The following is a 14553-nucleotide window of genomic DNA, read 5'->3' on the forward strand; positions in this document are numbered from 1 at the left end:
GGCAACAAAGTAAGACTGTCTCAAAAAAAAAAAAAAAATACAGTAGCACCTCTGCAGCTGACCACTTCTTTATACTGATCACCTCCTCAAGTTGACCTAATTTTCATACACTGGACATACATCACATTAATGTATTCGTACAGTAGGCCTATGTCCTTATGTTGACCACCTCCATATGTTGACCAGTTTGTTACCATCCCTTGGATGGTCACCTTACAGAGAGGTTCTGTTGTGTGTATTGCTGGATTTCCCACAGGTGGTGTTTGCCATGGATGGTTTTGACTGGGAATGGGTGTTTTTAGTTAGAATCAGCAGGTGCTCTGTCACTGAATTTCCATGACACCTATGTCATCTGCCAATAGTACCCTGCACTTCTTCCCTTTAACTTTTCTGTCAAGTATATAAACCAGGGTATCTATTAACTGTGAAAGTTGTTGTTTTTTTCCCCATGTCACCACCATTGCTTTTGGGGTGAGGGTTTCAAGACTCTGGGAGTTTTGCCCAACCATTCCATAAATAACATAACAGGAGGGTGTCAGTCTCTGGACCTCTCCCTGCGCCCTGAGACCTACCCCAGCATCCTCATCTATGGGAAGGTCTTGATTCTCAAGCTCTTACCTTTCTAGAAAAAAGTAGACCCTGATCTCCCCATCGCCGTCAGGCCCAGCCGAAGGGTTCGGAAGCTCCTGGAGGGCAGGATACGGAAGCAGCGGCACCTGATCAGGGAACGGCTGCAGGAGCTGCGGCGCTGGCATGAGGAAAGGAGGTGATGCCTGACTGCACCAAGGCCTCCCCACACAGCCCGGCCCTCAAGAAGGAGAGCAAACCCCACACCAAATAGCCCCCACTCTCCACTAATGTTGGGGTGTCCTTATGTCAGCTCCCAGGCAGGAGCTGGGAAGTGGGCCCATCTTGGCACTGGCAAGTCAGAGGGTGTTGGTGGAAGACAGGCTGAAGAGCAGCGCATGCCAACCTGATTCACAGGAGCTAGTGGCCTGGTGTCCACTGTGCCACCTGACCATCAACACACCATGTCATCCTCCTTCACACTTTAGAGCAATCTCAAAACATTCTTTTTTTCTTTTTGGTGTGGTAATAGAGTTTTGCTCCATCTTATCCCCTTCCCCAGCTCTACAGGGCTATGATGTCAGCCAGCTCATAGCAACCTCAAACTCCTGGGGTCAAGAGATCCTCCTCTCTCAGCCTCCTGAATAGCTGGGACTATAGGAGTCCACCCTAATGCCTGGCTAGTTTTTCTATTTTTAGCAGAGATGGGGTATCACTCTTGCTTAGGCTGGTCTTGAACTCTTGACCTCAAGGAATCCCCAGGCTTCGGTCTCCCCATGTTAGGATTACAGGCAGGAGCCATGGTGCCTGATCTCAAAGCTTTTCTGATACAGTGTCTGATTTATAAAGGCTCCAGTGGTAGCAAGTCTGTGGCTAGGAAGGAGACCAAGACATCCGGAGGGCTGTGGCCATACAGTCTGGGTCCCTTCTGCCCCCAGGGTGTGACTTTGGCCAGGTCCCTGCCTTTCCCAGTTTCTTAGTCCCCTTGCAAAGCCAAGGAGCAGCCACAGAGGGAGCAAGCAGGCTCTGCCCACTTAGATGGGGACAGGAGGCCTGACTGTCTCCATTGTGACCCTCATGGGGTTCCATGGCTGGCCAGACAATGCTCTGTCTGTCCCATCTCGTCCCCACAGGCGGCTGGAGGAAGAGGCACTGACCGAGGATAAGCAGCAGCAGTTGTCACCTGATTGTACCCCTCCTACCCCCACGGGCAAGCCTGGGGCACCTGCCACCGCATTCCCGGTAGGCAGAGGCCCTCTGTGTGGAAATGCCAGGTGACCTTCTCACACAGCACTAGGACCTGGCCTCTTCCAGGACTCACAAGTGGTGCTAGAGGGTGGGGGTTATCACCTTCCCCTGAGCCTCTGTCTGTCCCAACACTGGGGCCCCTCTTGTCCCTTCACAGATGTACCTGTCCCCCAGGGTTGAATGGGAACATTGGATTTGCATCTTCCTGTGGGGAAGAGCAAAAGCCTCTGACCTAGAGATGTAATAATATCATCAAAGTGGTGGGAGTCCATCAGCCCACACCGCTCAGCCAGGGCTTTCCACAGCTAGCCAGGAAGGACTAGGGCACCTCATGGCTCTCGGTGTGAGCTGGATGCTCACCTGGCTGGCCACAGACACCTGCCCATCATTCCCCAAGAGTCTCCCACTAGCTTTCCCTTGACATGCATGTGCCCCACAGCCCAGGCGGCGACCACAGTCTAGCACCGACCGGCACGTGATGATCAGGCACGCCGCCATCTACCCCACGGAGGAGGAGCTTCAGGCCGTGCACAAAGCTGTTTCCCACTCGGAACGGGCCCTCAAGCTGGTGTCCAATGTGCTGGCCCAGGAGGACCGCAGAAGCCAGGAGGAGGAAGGCAGCGAGCACAGGTAACTGGAGGGTCAGCCCCCAGTCAGGGGCCTTACTTATGATCAGCCTAGGGCACACTGTGGCCCCCACAAGCTGCAGAAAGTTCCCCAAATCTCAGAGCTTAGGCTTTCGGGGCTCTAAGGGAGGCTGAGCTGCAATTGGTGACAGGTGTTGCTCTGACATCATAAGGGATTGAGCAGCTCTGTAAACCTAAGTTTCCACATCTGAGAAAGGAGGTCCCATGGGACTCAGAGCTGCCTTCGCCTCTTGCAGTGATTACGTAATCAGAGGAGTTCATGGCACCAAGAGCCCAGTGAATCAACCTCTGAGCCCCCGTGATTATTAGCCAACAAGAAAGTCCCTTTGCACTCTCAGTAATTGTTACAGAGCTCCGCCATCCAAGAGGAGTTAGCTTTGCCAAGTCCTTCCTTTCTGGGTAGCTTCTTTTTCATCTTCCTTCTTTAATGTCTTTCTATTGTGGTAAAACACACATAATATAAAACGTACCAATTTAACCATTTTTAAGTGCACAACTCAGCAGCATTACAACACTCACATTGCTATGCAGCCATCACCACCCTCCATCTCCAGAACGTTTTCATCTTCCCACAGTGAAACTCTGTCCCCATGAAACACTAACCCGCTTTGGTTCAGTGCATGCATGAATCCACTTGCTGTCTGTGGATCTGCCTGTTCTGGACGTTTCATGTAAGTGGAATCACACACTGCATGGCCTTCTGCGTCTGGCCGATCCCACTTACCATAGGGAGCTTCCTTTTGCCATCACATTTGTTCCACACAGGAGATGTGCGCCTTGCTCATGTGAGTTACAAAGTTCTTCACACAAACACCCACGAGCCCACCCTCTGTTTATGCCCAAGGATCTCCTCAAACCTTTGCATCTAGGTGGGTATGTGAATTTATTTCATGCCAGAGTACTGAAGGTACAAAGAAGCATTTTCTTCAGTTCTCCCTGGAGCCTGTGTAAAGCCCAAACACGGAGCAGCAAAACCCGATGAAGAAAGTCCGAGAACAGTGGGGTCTTTGTACCTGGAGAAGTGCACCTGGGCTTAATATTTGCAGACGATTAAGGAAAACAGTGTCCAGACTTGCCATCTCACTCAGATGTTTACTCATCTGCAAACACTAAGGCGTGCCTGGCAGCGCATCTTTCCCAGATCTCATGCTGTCTCATTTAACCCCAGCAGATGTCTCTGACAGAGGGGCTTGGGCCCTCCCATTTTACAGATGAGGGCACCAAGGCACACAGAGGCTTGGCAAAGTCGCCGGGGTCCCTGTAGCTCATGAGCAGAGCAGTGGGGTACCCAGCACCTCTCACCTGACGGTGCCCATCTGTGGCTTTGTCTTGACAGTGGCAATGCCCCCTCTGCTCGGGTCCTGAAAGGTGTCATGCGAGTTGGCCTCCTGGCGAAAGGCCTCCTCCTGCGTGGGGACAGGAAGGTACATGTGGCCCTGCTCTGCTCCGAGAAGCCAACACACTGCCTGCTGCGGAGGGTTGTGGAGCACCTGCCCCAGCAGCTCCTGGTAAGCCCAGGCATCCTCTCAGGACCTCAGATGGGGACATATTTGTTTCTATACAACTTGATAGTACAAAAGGCACTTCTATTAAAAACCACCAAGACTTCCTTTTTATACACAGCTGCAAAGGGAGAGTGCTGGCAAATTCAGGGTCTCCTTGTGAAGGGAGTTTAGGCTAAAACTTGGAAATTAATTCAAATGCCCCACCACCCAATAGAACCAAAGCCCGTCATTAAAAAGGATAATGTGAAAACGGCACAGAAAGTGTTTGCAGCCATGGCTTGGCGCCTGTAGTACAGTGGTTACGGCGCTGGCCACATACATCGAGGCTGGCGAGTTCAAACCCGGCCCAGGCCAGCTAAACAACAATGACAACTGCACAAAAAAAAAAAAAGTCCGGTGTTGTGGTGGGCACCTGTAGTCCCAGCTACTTGGGAGGCTGAAGCAAGAGAATGGCTTAACCCCAAGAGTTTGAGGTTGCTGTGAGCTGTGATTCCACAGCACTCTATGAAGGGGGACATAGTGAGACTCTCAAAAGTCTCAAAAAAAAAAAAAAAAGAAAGTGTTTCCAGCCAAGACTGTGAAGTTGCTGGGACTTAGTAAGATGTGAGGAGAGGAGAAAGCCCAACTCAGGACTGAGGCTGGCAGCTGAATTTCTCTCCCTCCAGAGTAGTTCCTTATACTTTTCTCACATGAACAACCACACTGAGAGTTGAATTGATCATCTTAGGTTTAAAAAGAAAAACCCAGGTAGGGCAAGGTGGCTCACACCAATAACCCCAGCATTCTGGGAGGCTGAAGCAGGAGGATCACTTGAGCTCAGGAGTATGAGGCCAGCCTGGGCAACACAGGGAGACCCTGTCTCTACTAAAAATTTAAAAAATCATCCAGGCAGAATGGTGTGTGCCTATAGTCAGGAGGCTGAGACAGGAGGATCACTTAGTCCAGGAGTTGGAGGCTGCAGTGAGCTATGATGACATAACACCACTGCACTCCAACCTGGACAACAGAGTGAGACCCTGTCTCAAAAAAAAAAAAAAAAAATCATCCCCAGATTTTTTTTTTTTTAGAGACAGAATCTCACTTTGTCACCCTTTGGTAGAGTGCTGTGGCGTCACAGCTCACAGCAACCTCCAGCTCTTGGGCTTAGGTGATTCTCTTGCCTCAACCTCCCGAGTAGCAATCATCTCCAGATTTGCAAATCTGCCATCCCTGGGATATTTCAGCATCACCCATCCAACTTGTTTAGCAGGCACTGGAAACCAGAGGCTGGGCAGACCCTGGTCAGGGGGACAGAATAAACAGGGACCTATGGAAGATAACTTACAGTTTTCTTCTGTGAAGAAATTAAAATTGTGTATGAGGTACAGAGCAGGGACAGGGTGGCAGGAAGTCTGTGCCCTCACAGAGAATGGAACATGTAAGGTAAAATTTGAAAGATAGGAGGTGGGCAGTGTTCTGCATAGAAGGAACAGCACCTGCAGAGGCCAAAGGCTGAAGACCCGAAGTCAGAACAGGTGAGCATCAGAGAAGAAGGGTGGGTCTACACCCAGCCAGGCCTGAGGGCCATGCAAAGAGATTATTTACAGGGACTGGGAGTGGGGGTGTCTAAAGTTATTTAAGCAGGGATTGTGGCATTCCAACTTCGATTAATCTCCCATTTCTTGAACACCTACAATATGATAGTTTCCAATAAATACTGGAGGTGGGAGGATACAAAGATGGCTCAGATGAAGGCCCTGCTTTCTGGAATTCTCACAGCCCAGGCAAAAGACTAGTCCTGAGCCCCACAAAGATAGCCAAGGCCTCAAGAAATACTGGCAGTGCCTTGGCCCCAGTGATGTGGATGGAGCCCCTAGGGGCAAACTTGCAGTTCAGAGGCGCTGAATGGGGAGGAGCTTGAGGATGGGGAGAGGGATGCACTTCAGGCAAACACAGACAGCATGTAGGCCCTGACAGTGGGCAGGGAGGCCAGGTTGCTGCATAGGCAATGGCACCATCTCCTTAGAATTTTAATTTGCTTCTCTCTGGCCATGGGGTAATTTGCAGCATTATGTAAAAATGGTCATTTGTGGGGTGGCACCTGTGGCTCAAGGAGTAGGGCGCCGGTCCCATATGCTAGAGGTGGCGGGTTCAAACCCAGCCCCGGCCAAAAAAAACACACACACACAAAAAAATGGTCATTTGTGTTTCTTTTTCTACAAATTTTCTGTTATTTCCTTGCCAGATTTTTAGTGGGTTGCTGATCTTGTTGTTATTGTGTTGTGGGCATTCTTTACATACAGAGGCTCCTTACATCACAGGGTCTGTTGTCTGTATTTATCTTTATATGTTTGCACTCCTGGAAGGCTGTCTAGGTCACTGGGAGGTTCTGGAAACCATTGAGCATGGGAGAGCTGGGGAGATGAAGCTGCAGGCCACTATGTCCACATGACTTTGGGCTGGAATGATGTGGCCTCATGTTGTATTTACATCTCCCAGGTGGTGACTAAGGATAAGTATGAGGTTTCTTCCGACCTGGAAGCCAACATTGTCATCACCTCCTGCCAGGAGCCCAGAATGCAGGTCACTGTGTCAGTTACCTCAACCCTGATGCGGAAGGACCTGTCCACGGACCCAGGTGCAGCCCAGCTCTCTGTCCTGTCCCACCGACAATCCCCTCCCCACCCCCCCACACACACGCACGCATCTTCCCCAGGGGTACTCATGCCCAGGCAGAGGGCAGCATCCAGCCTATCAGGACAGAAATGCCTAGACAGCAGCCTCCTGGCATGTCTATTTTCCCCACCCTCTGGGTACTGCTGGTCACACACATGTTGGGTCTTGGGCCAGTGAAAGAAGGGAGTTAGAGGCGGAGTTTCAGATGGGCTTGGAGCCTTGGTGGCAGACACTGCCTCAGGTGAGCAACATCACATCACTGTCCCTCACCTGCCAAGCCAGCACTGGGCACCTGCTTCCCCTGCCCAGATGACACTAGCCTTGGTGTTGGCCAATCAGGTCTGAGCTGTTTCTCCCAGGTCACGGCAAGAGATGAGTTTGACTCTCTCTGCCCATCCCAAGAGACTACAGCAGACCCCTCTGGTTCCAGTGCCACTGTTTGGGACATGGGGGCTCAGAGAGCTTGAAGTCCAACCTGCCTTGCCCGGGAGTGTGGGCATGGGGCCAGGCCAGGGCAGACATCAGAGGTGCACTGCATGGCTGTGCTCCCTGCAGTCCCCACCAGCCTCAGAATCTCCTAGAAAAATCTTTAGGACTGTCTTCCAGACTCCCATCACCCTTGAACCCCTTCCTGATAGTTTAGTCATAGTCAAGGGCCATGAACTACTAATGGTTCTCTTTCGATTGATTCATTTTTAAAGCTTAAGTTTTTTTTCTGTTTTTTCTTTCTTTCTTTCTTTTTTGAGACAGAGTCTCACTTTGTCACCCTTGGTAGAGTGCTGTGACATCACAGCTCACAGCAACCTCAAACTCTTGGGCTTAAGTGATTCTTTTGCCTCAGCCTCCCAAGTAGAGGACTACAGGCGCCCGCCACAACACCTGGGTATTTTTAGAGATGAGTGCTCACTCTGGTCAGTCTGGCTTAGGCTGGTCTCAAACTCGTGAGCTCAGGCGATCCGCCTGTCTTGGCCTCCCAGAATGCTAGGATTACAGGCATGAGCCACTGCACCTGACCAAGATTTTTTTTTTTTTTAAGGCCACCCTTTTGGCCAGATGCAGCAGCTCATACCTATAATGCCACCCACTTTGGAAGGCTGAGGAAGGAGGATCACCTGAGCCCAGGCTGCTAGGGTCTGTGATGACGTCACTGCACTCCAGCCTGGGCAACAGAGCAAGACTCTGTCTCCAAACCCCTCACCCAAGAAAAAAAAAAGAGAGAGCCTTTTAAGGGTTAAACAGAAAGCCACCCTCCGTTGTCATAAATAGTCATCTAAAAAATAAACAAAGAGGAGGAAAATGCCTTTCAGTTCTAGCTGAAAGCCCGGAGACAAACAAGGAGAAGACTGAGGAGTGGGGTGGTTGTTGAGGGTCAGTGGTCACTAGATAGAGGCTCCTTCCTGGCCTGGGTGGAGGATTAGGGGACAGGAAATACTTCTGCAAGGATCTTTAACAGCTGAGCCCCCAGTGAAACCACACTTCCTGTCAGCCTTTTCTGGCCAGCATGGTGGGGAGGCAACTTCTCACAGCCACATCCACATAAGCACCTGTGGCATTTCCCCATCAGCACAGAGGAGTAATTTGCCCATGATGGACAGAAACCAATGGGGACTTTTTTTTTTGAGACAGTCTCATTATGTTGCCCTCCGTAGAGTGCTGTGTCGTCACAGCTCACAGCAACCTCCAACTCCTGGGCTTAGGCGATTCTCCTGCCTCAGCCTCCCGAGTAGCTGGGACTACAGGCGTCCACCACAACACCCGGCTATTTTTTTGTTGCAGTTTGGCCAGGGCCGGGTTTGAACCTGCCGCCCTCGGTATATGGGGCTGGGCCCTACTCACTGAGTCACAGGCACTGCCCCGGGTGGGGACATTTATAGACTAACAGGGAATCTTTCTTCAGGCCCTAAATAAGCCAGGGCCTCTAGTGCTATTTTACATAACTAAATGAGAAAAAATATGCTTGAAGAGTAATCATGAGGAATTCTGCAGGAATCTTAATTGTATTAAAAAATTAATAATAATAAGGAAGGGAAAACAGATGTCATTTTTCCCAAACCCTGGGGCCTAGGTCGTCAATGAGTGGGCGTGTTGAAATTTAACCTACTTTCTCCCTTTTCATGATGCCTTTGGCCTTTGGAAGTTTCTGGAAATGTGGCTGGTTTTATCTTTCCCCAAACTTCACCTTAATTGGATTCCCAAGACGATCAATGCCGGTACCACTCAGTAACTCAGTCAAGAGAAAGGTCAACCCTTCCAGACTGTGCACCGAATGTGGGAGGGGATGAGGTTTCTCTGGTCTGTGTCCCAGGAGGACAAGTGAGAGGAACCATGTTTCCCAGATAAACAAAATCAGGCTTAAAGATTGGAGAGGGCCACAACCTGAGCGATCTGCTGGGGTGGGAGCAGAGTAGGATGGGGGGCAGGGGGACAGGGACATGGGGAAATAGGGGGATAGAGTACTTTCCCCACACAGCTTCCAGGACGTGTGCTGTTTTTCTTCTAGAAGTAAAGGAGCTTCACCCTGACCCAGGAGATGTCCTGAGCCCTGACAAGTGCCTCGAGTCCCTGGCTGCCCTGCGCCACGCCAAGTGGTTCCAGGTTGGGGGTAGGAGGGTTAGGGTTGACACAGCAGGACAAGCTTGGAGACAACAGCCAATGCTGTACAGATAGACAGGAACCCTAGGAACAGCCTCCTGACCCATTGCTTGGCCTGTCCTTGCTGAGTGCTAACCTGACAAGGGCTGGCTCCTGGCTGTTGAGGTGGGGATGCTCCTGTCCAATGGCCATCTGCTAGCCAGCTCTGATCAGTGGGCTTGTGCCTGTCTGGAAGCAGACTCAGCTTCCTCCTGCCACATTTAAGGCTAGCTGCTTGGCTCCCTGTTGTCCTCCCCAGGCCTCATGCCCAGAACTGGCCCCGTGCCCTGCCATGTGACAGAGAAGTCCCTCAGAGCTGCCCATGTGCTTCTTCCTCAAAGGCTCGTGCCAGCATCCTGCAGCAATGCGTTCTTGTCCTCAGGATCCTGCGGGACCTCTGCCAGCGTCTGCCCACCTGGGGGTCCCTGCCAGCCTGGGTAAGGACTCCCAAGGGCTCCGAGGCCTTGACATGTGTTCCTTTTCCCAGGGTGAGGCCTTCCCCAAAGGGATTTACAGGAGCATTAGCACCCAAGAGATGTGGTGGGGGGGTGGGGCACAGCATCCCCTGGGGTTGGGAGAAGGTCCTCCCCATAGCCTCATTTGCCTGCTGTCATCTGAAACCCCAAACCTTGAGACAATGAGAGCAGCACAGCATGCAAACAGGAGCAAACCATGAAAATGAGTGGTATCCACCCAGACCTGGTGGCAATGGGATGGAGAGGTCTGGGTAGAGGAGAGGGAGCCAGGGTACTCTCATCTCAGCTCCATAATGGCCTCTGGGCAACCTGGCCCTAACTTCTTATGGCTTCAGCACCTTCTCTCCCTGACCATAGGCCTCTGAGCCTATCCCAATGAGAAGAGGAGAGAAAGGGAAAGGGGTCCCTCAAGGCTTACAGAATAGCCCACATAGCCCCCAGTGAGACCCCCAGGTCCCTGCCAAGACCCCAAACCTCCCTAGGCCAAATCCTGGGAAAACTCCTTGGGTGGGGGCTGCCACTGCTCCCCTAAAGCACAGTGTCCACCCTGTCACCCCCCACCCCCTGCAACCAGGCCATGGAACTGCTGGTGGAGAAGGCCCTGAGCAGTGCGACTGAGCCCCTGGGCCCTGGGGATGCTGTGAGGCGGGTGCTGGAGTGTGTGGCCACAGGGATGCTCCTGAAAGGTCAGTCGCTAGGCCCTGGCCAGAGAGCCCAGAATGTGGGCAGTAAATTCCAGAAACCAATGGCTATGGCCATGGCACAGAGAGCTACTGTCACCAAACACTTCCCACACCCATCAGGAGAGTGGCCTATGATATACAATGTGCTCCCAGAAGGAGGGCAGATAATGAACCCCCATAACTTCCTGCACAGCAAGAGGGGTTGCCCTTGGTTGGGGTGACTCAGGTGAGCACCTCCCTGGAACATTCAGTGGAAATAACCAGAAATCAGTGTGTGTGCAAAGATATTCAATGCAGTGTGTTTTACATTAGCAAAGGGAAGAGAGGGCATGAGACACACTCACACAAGAAGGTGGTAGTCAGATCTGGAAAGCAGTGTTTTCCAGTGATTTTTAGTGACACGGTATGAAATTAAGGGAAAAAAGGAGGAGAAAGCATCAGGCTCCTCATCTGGGCCTTTTACATGAACACGTGCATGCATGTGCGCGTGCACACACATGGGCAGGCGCACACGTAGGCACACATGCACTTACAAACAAAGGCTGGAAGGCCCCGGTCACCTGGTGTGTTGTGGGGAGCCAGACAGGACTCCTGCTCACCCCTGCAAGAGGGCAGCCCACCCATGAACCACAGGTCTGGGTGCTGCAGGTGCAGGCGCTGACCAGCCCTCAGTGGCCATGCCATCTTTCACAAGGATACTCTCTCTTTCTTCACTGCCCTACACTCCTCACAAAGATGGGCCCGGGCTCCAGGATCCCTGCGAGAAAGGCCAGAAGGACGCCCTCGAGCCCATGACCCTTCAAGAACGGGAAGATGTGACAGCCAGTGCCCAGGTAGGAGGCTCTGCGGCAGGGGTCACACTAAGGTCTTATCTATGGCTGTGCCTGAAACGGCCCAGTGTTCCTCTTCCTTCCTGCCTGCCCGGGAGAGGTGTCTGGGGGCAGGAGGGTGGCCTGTGGGTAGCAGGGACTGTCCTGAACCCCACCATGGTCCATAAAATCCCAGCTGTGGCCCCCACCTCTGCCGCCAGCCCACACATTTTCTTGTGTGCATATGTGTTTATATATGCTCCAGCAATGCAAAAACCAAATTATACTGGGTCCAAGTTTATGAATTGCCTTTAATGGAATGAATGTAATTGCTAGTAGTGCAAGATTTGGGGCCCCCAAAAGTGGTAAAGAGCTGGTGTCCCAGGGGCTTCCTAGGCAGATTGCTGCCATCCACTGACACTGAGCTACTCCCAGGATGATTCCCTGTGCCCTGCAGTGACCTGAACTCAGCAGTCACAAGAAGAGTCATCTTCAAGGGTACAGGATGGGCCTGGCTATCCCTTGGTGGCCACAGATGCCAGCTTTCCTGTGTCCCCAAACTCAGGGAGCAGGGCTAGGCAGGGATCCTGATGGACTGTATGTGTCCACAGTATGCCCTGCGCCTACTGGCCTTCCGGCAGATCCACAAGTTCCTGGGCATGGACCCACTTTCCCAGTCCAGGTGCCAGCCTGGGACTGGCTCCCAGAAGAGGTGCCTGGAGCCAGGGAAGGCCGAGAAAGGCAAGGAAGGTGCAGATGAGAAGAAGCAGTGCCAGCGGAATGGAGAGGGGTTTGTGTGAGCCACCCCCCATATGGGCACACCGGCCAACTGCTGTCACCTGGCCGTTGCACAGTGGTATTTCCCTTCCGAGTAACGTTCCGTAGGTTTCTTTTTAAAAAGCACTGTGCATACGTCGTTAGAAAAGTCACACCACCCAGCACTAGGAGCAGCACCCCTCTCTCTGGGGCCCTGTCCACCCACGCCCAGGTGGGCAGGCAGTTGGGTACCACATGTACCAGTATCCGAACCCCAGTATTTCCTGCTAGCTTTACACTCCCCCTGTGGCATTCAGAGGATGTGGGTTTTTAAATCACTTCCTTTGGATGGGACCCAATGTCAGAAAGACTGGCCCTCAAGTTCCGGAGGAGGCCATAGAGGGTGGACCAGAGAGAGTAGGGTGCTGGGGGCTGCATGTGACCAGCTGGCCTGTGTTGGTCATCACATTCACCCCGTATGGGATGAGGCTGAAGAAGCGCCTGGGGCTAAGATCCCCTGAACCCAGCCTGCTTCAAACAGACCAGTGCTGCAGCCTGGAGCCTGGCAGGTCTGAGCTTGGATCATCCCCTGTGCGGAGTATCAAATGACATTGCCAACATGTGAAGATGAAGGCTGGGGCCTCCCTGGGGAAATACCTGTGTCCCCAGTGCTGTGAACCTGACCCCAGAGACACCCCTATGCCCACTCAACACCGTGGACCACTGAGTGCCTTCCACAGAGAAGAGCTACTCTGTGATGTGACCACCTTTCACCCTCCTTCCCTCCTTCCCTCCTTCCCTCCCTGACACAGGTCTCAGCCTGTGCCCTGCTCCTGGGAACTGAGAGGGAAGTCATCCTGTGGACACTGGTGAGAGACAGGGGGCCTCCTGGAATTGGGAGATATAGGGCACCCCCTATCTGGTTCCCACCTTGGCCCATTCAAACCTCTCCCCTTGCCAGGAGTTTCCTTAGCTGGCTGCCCACTGGCCTTGAGTGAGAAAGGCCACCTTTCAACAGACATGGTCTGTGTGGTCATTTGACTAACTTGGTTCTGTTTTTCTGTGTTGAAAAATAGCCTGTGTGTTGCTTAGCTTCCAGGTGTCTTTGTAGAGCGACCTGGAAACTGAGGGGAGAAATAAAGGAGATGTGCTCATCCTCTGGTGTGGGCTGTGCAGTCCTTCCCACAGGATGCAGGTGACCCTGAACTCTGAGCCCATCCCCCTCTCCCAGAGGCCCTGAAGCCCAAGTGTGGGCAGAGAGGGGTCAGAGGGGCTAGAGCTGCTCCCTCAGGCAGGGGTTCCCTCAGCCATCCCTGCATCCAGTGCGGGGATCCTAGTGGATACAAAGAAACCGGTCAACATACCCCATGGTAGTGGCCCAGCACTCTGCCTTAGCTTGGAGAAGTTTCTGTGGCCCAGGAGACTCAGCGAGATGGGCAAGAGGCTCCTGAGAGGCAGCTAAGCTGAGTTTGGGAGAGATGGCTTTTCCATAGCGAGCTCTACAAGCTCTCGCATAAGGGTGAGCAGAAGGGCTTCAGATGAAAATACAAGTCACAGTGGACAAGTTTTGTGATGGGGCTTCCAGCCCATGAGGAACAGGTGGGTAGCAGGGCAGAAAGGTGGTAGGGACAGCTCAGCAGGAGGGGGTGGGGTGGCACTTGTTGGCCTAGAGCACTGACTATGCTTGTTAGGAACCCCTTCTCAGGCACAGGCCAAAGAGGAAAGCCAGGTGGCTAGAGAGGGGGCTTGTTTGGCAGTGCAGTGTCTGTCAGAAAAAGGATCCACTGACTGGCACCCAGCCACTCAGACCTCTCCAGGGGACAGGTGACTTCTCTGCCATTGGGCTCCTTCCTAAGCCATTCACTCAGTTGCCCAGGTTGACTGCTACCACCTCCAGGAGGCCTCCTGGATCCCTTTGCACTCACAGCCAATCCATGAGGAAATCCTATCGTCTCTATTTTTATACTCTCCATCCTCTGCTCTGTTTACTGCTTAAATGCTCAAGAGGTCCCCACTGCACTTGGGTAAAACCCTGAATCCTAGCAAAGCCCCCCACAAGCCCATCTGTCACCATGCTCTGCTGATCCTCTAGGGAGCCAAATTCACTCATGCCCTGGGGCCTTCACATGTGCTGTTCTGGCTGCCTGGGAAGCTCTTCCCTTGACCTGCATGGGTGGCTCCCCCTCTGTGGGGCCTGGTGGTAGAGGTGTCATCTGCCTCAGAGAGGCAATGCCACTTCCTCAGAGAGGCCTCCTTGGCCCCCTCATCCTACCTGGTGGCCCTGTTCTTTTCCTTTAAACCACATGTCCCTGCTCGAAATGATGTGTCCTCTGTCTTCCCCTTGAGAATGTGAATTCTGCCCGGCACTGCTGCATCCCTGTATCTGGAGCAGGCCAGGTGGACATTTGCAGCCGAAGAACCCTCCACTCAATGCTTAACAGTCACATACCAATGGGGTGTCAGGGATGGTTTGTTTTTGCATGTCCCTGATCCCTGCCCCCTTGATTTGTGACTTAAAACCACACGCTGCCACCCAAAGACGAGTCTCAAGTCTCTCCCTGGCGACTGAGAGAACT

The 14553-nt window shown here is 52.5% G+C and overlaps 1 protein-coding gene across 6 annotated transcripts in view; it reads left to right on the top strand.

The window, feature by feature from the left end:
* The window catches only part of ZFR2 (zinc finger RNA binding protein 2), a 48071-nt gene extending 34938 nt beyond the window's left edge, over nt 1–13133 (top strand). For 4 of the 6 annotated variants that reach the window (XM_053580007.1, XM_053580031.1, XM_053580041.1 and 1 more), the window contains 9 exons: nt 627–766; nt 1701–1809; nt 2255–2445; nt 3799–3970; nt 6446–6584; nt 9123–9217; nt 9595–9690; nt 10304–10415; nt 11148–11973. In XM_053580007.1, coding sequence (XP_053435982.1) covers nt 627–766; nt 1701–1809; nt 2255–2445; nt 3799–3970; nt 6446–6584; nt 9123–9217; nt 9595–9690; nt 10304–10415; nt 11148–11536 — 1443 coding nt within the window. In that variant the 3' untranslated portion in view covers nt 11537–11973. Of the gene's footprint in view, nt 1–626; nt 767–1700; nt 1810–2254; nt 2446–3798; nt 3971–6445; nt 6585–9122; nt 9218–9594; nt 9691–10303; nt 10416–11147 lie in introns of all 6 variants that reach the window. The other 2 variants (XM_053580017.1, XM_053580026.1) reach the window with 2 other exon arrangements.
* The last annotated feature ends 1420 nt before the right edge of the window (nt 13134–14553 follow it).

This window comes from Nycticebus coucang, chromosome 2 (assembly GCF_027406575.1).
Source record: "Nycticebus coucang isolate mNycCou1 chromosome 2, mNycCou1.pri, whole genome shotgun sequence".
NCBI lineage: Eukaryota > Metazoa > Chordata > Mammalia > Primates > Lorisidae > Nycticebus > Nycticebus coucang.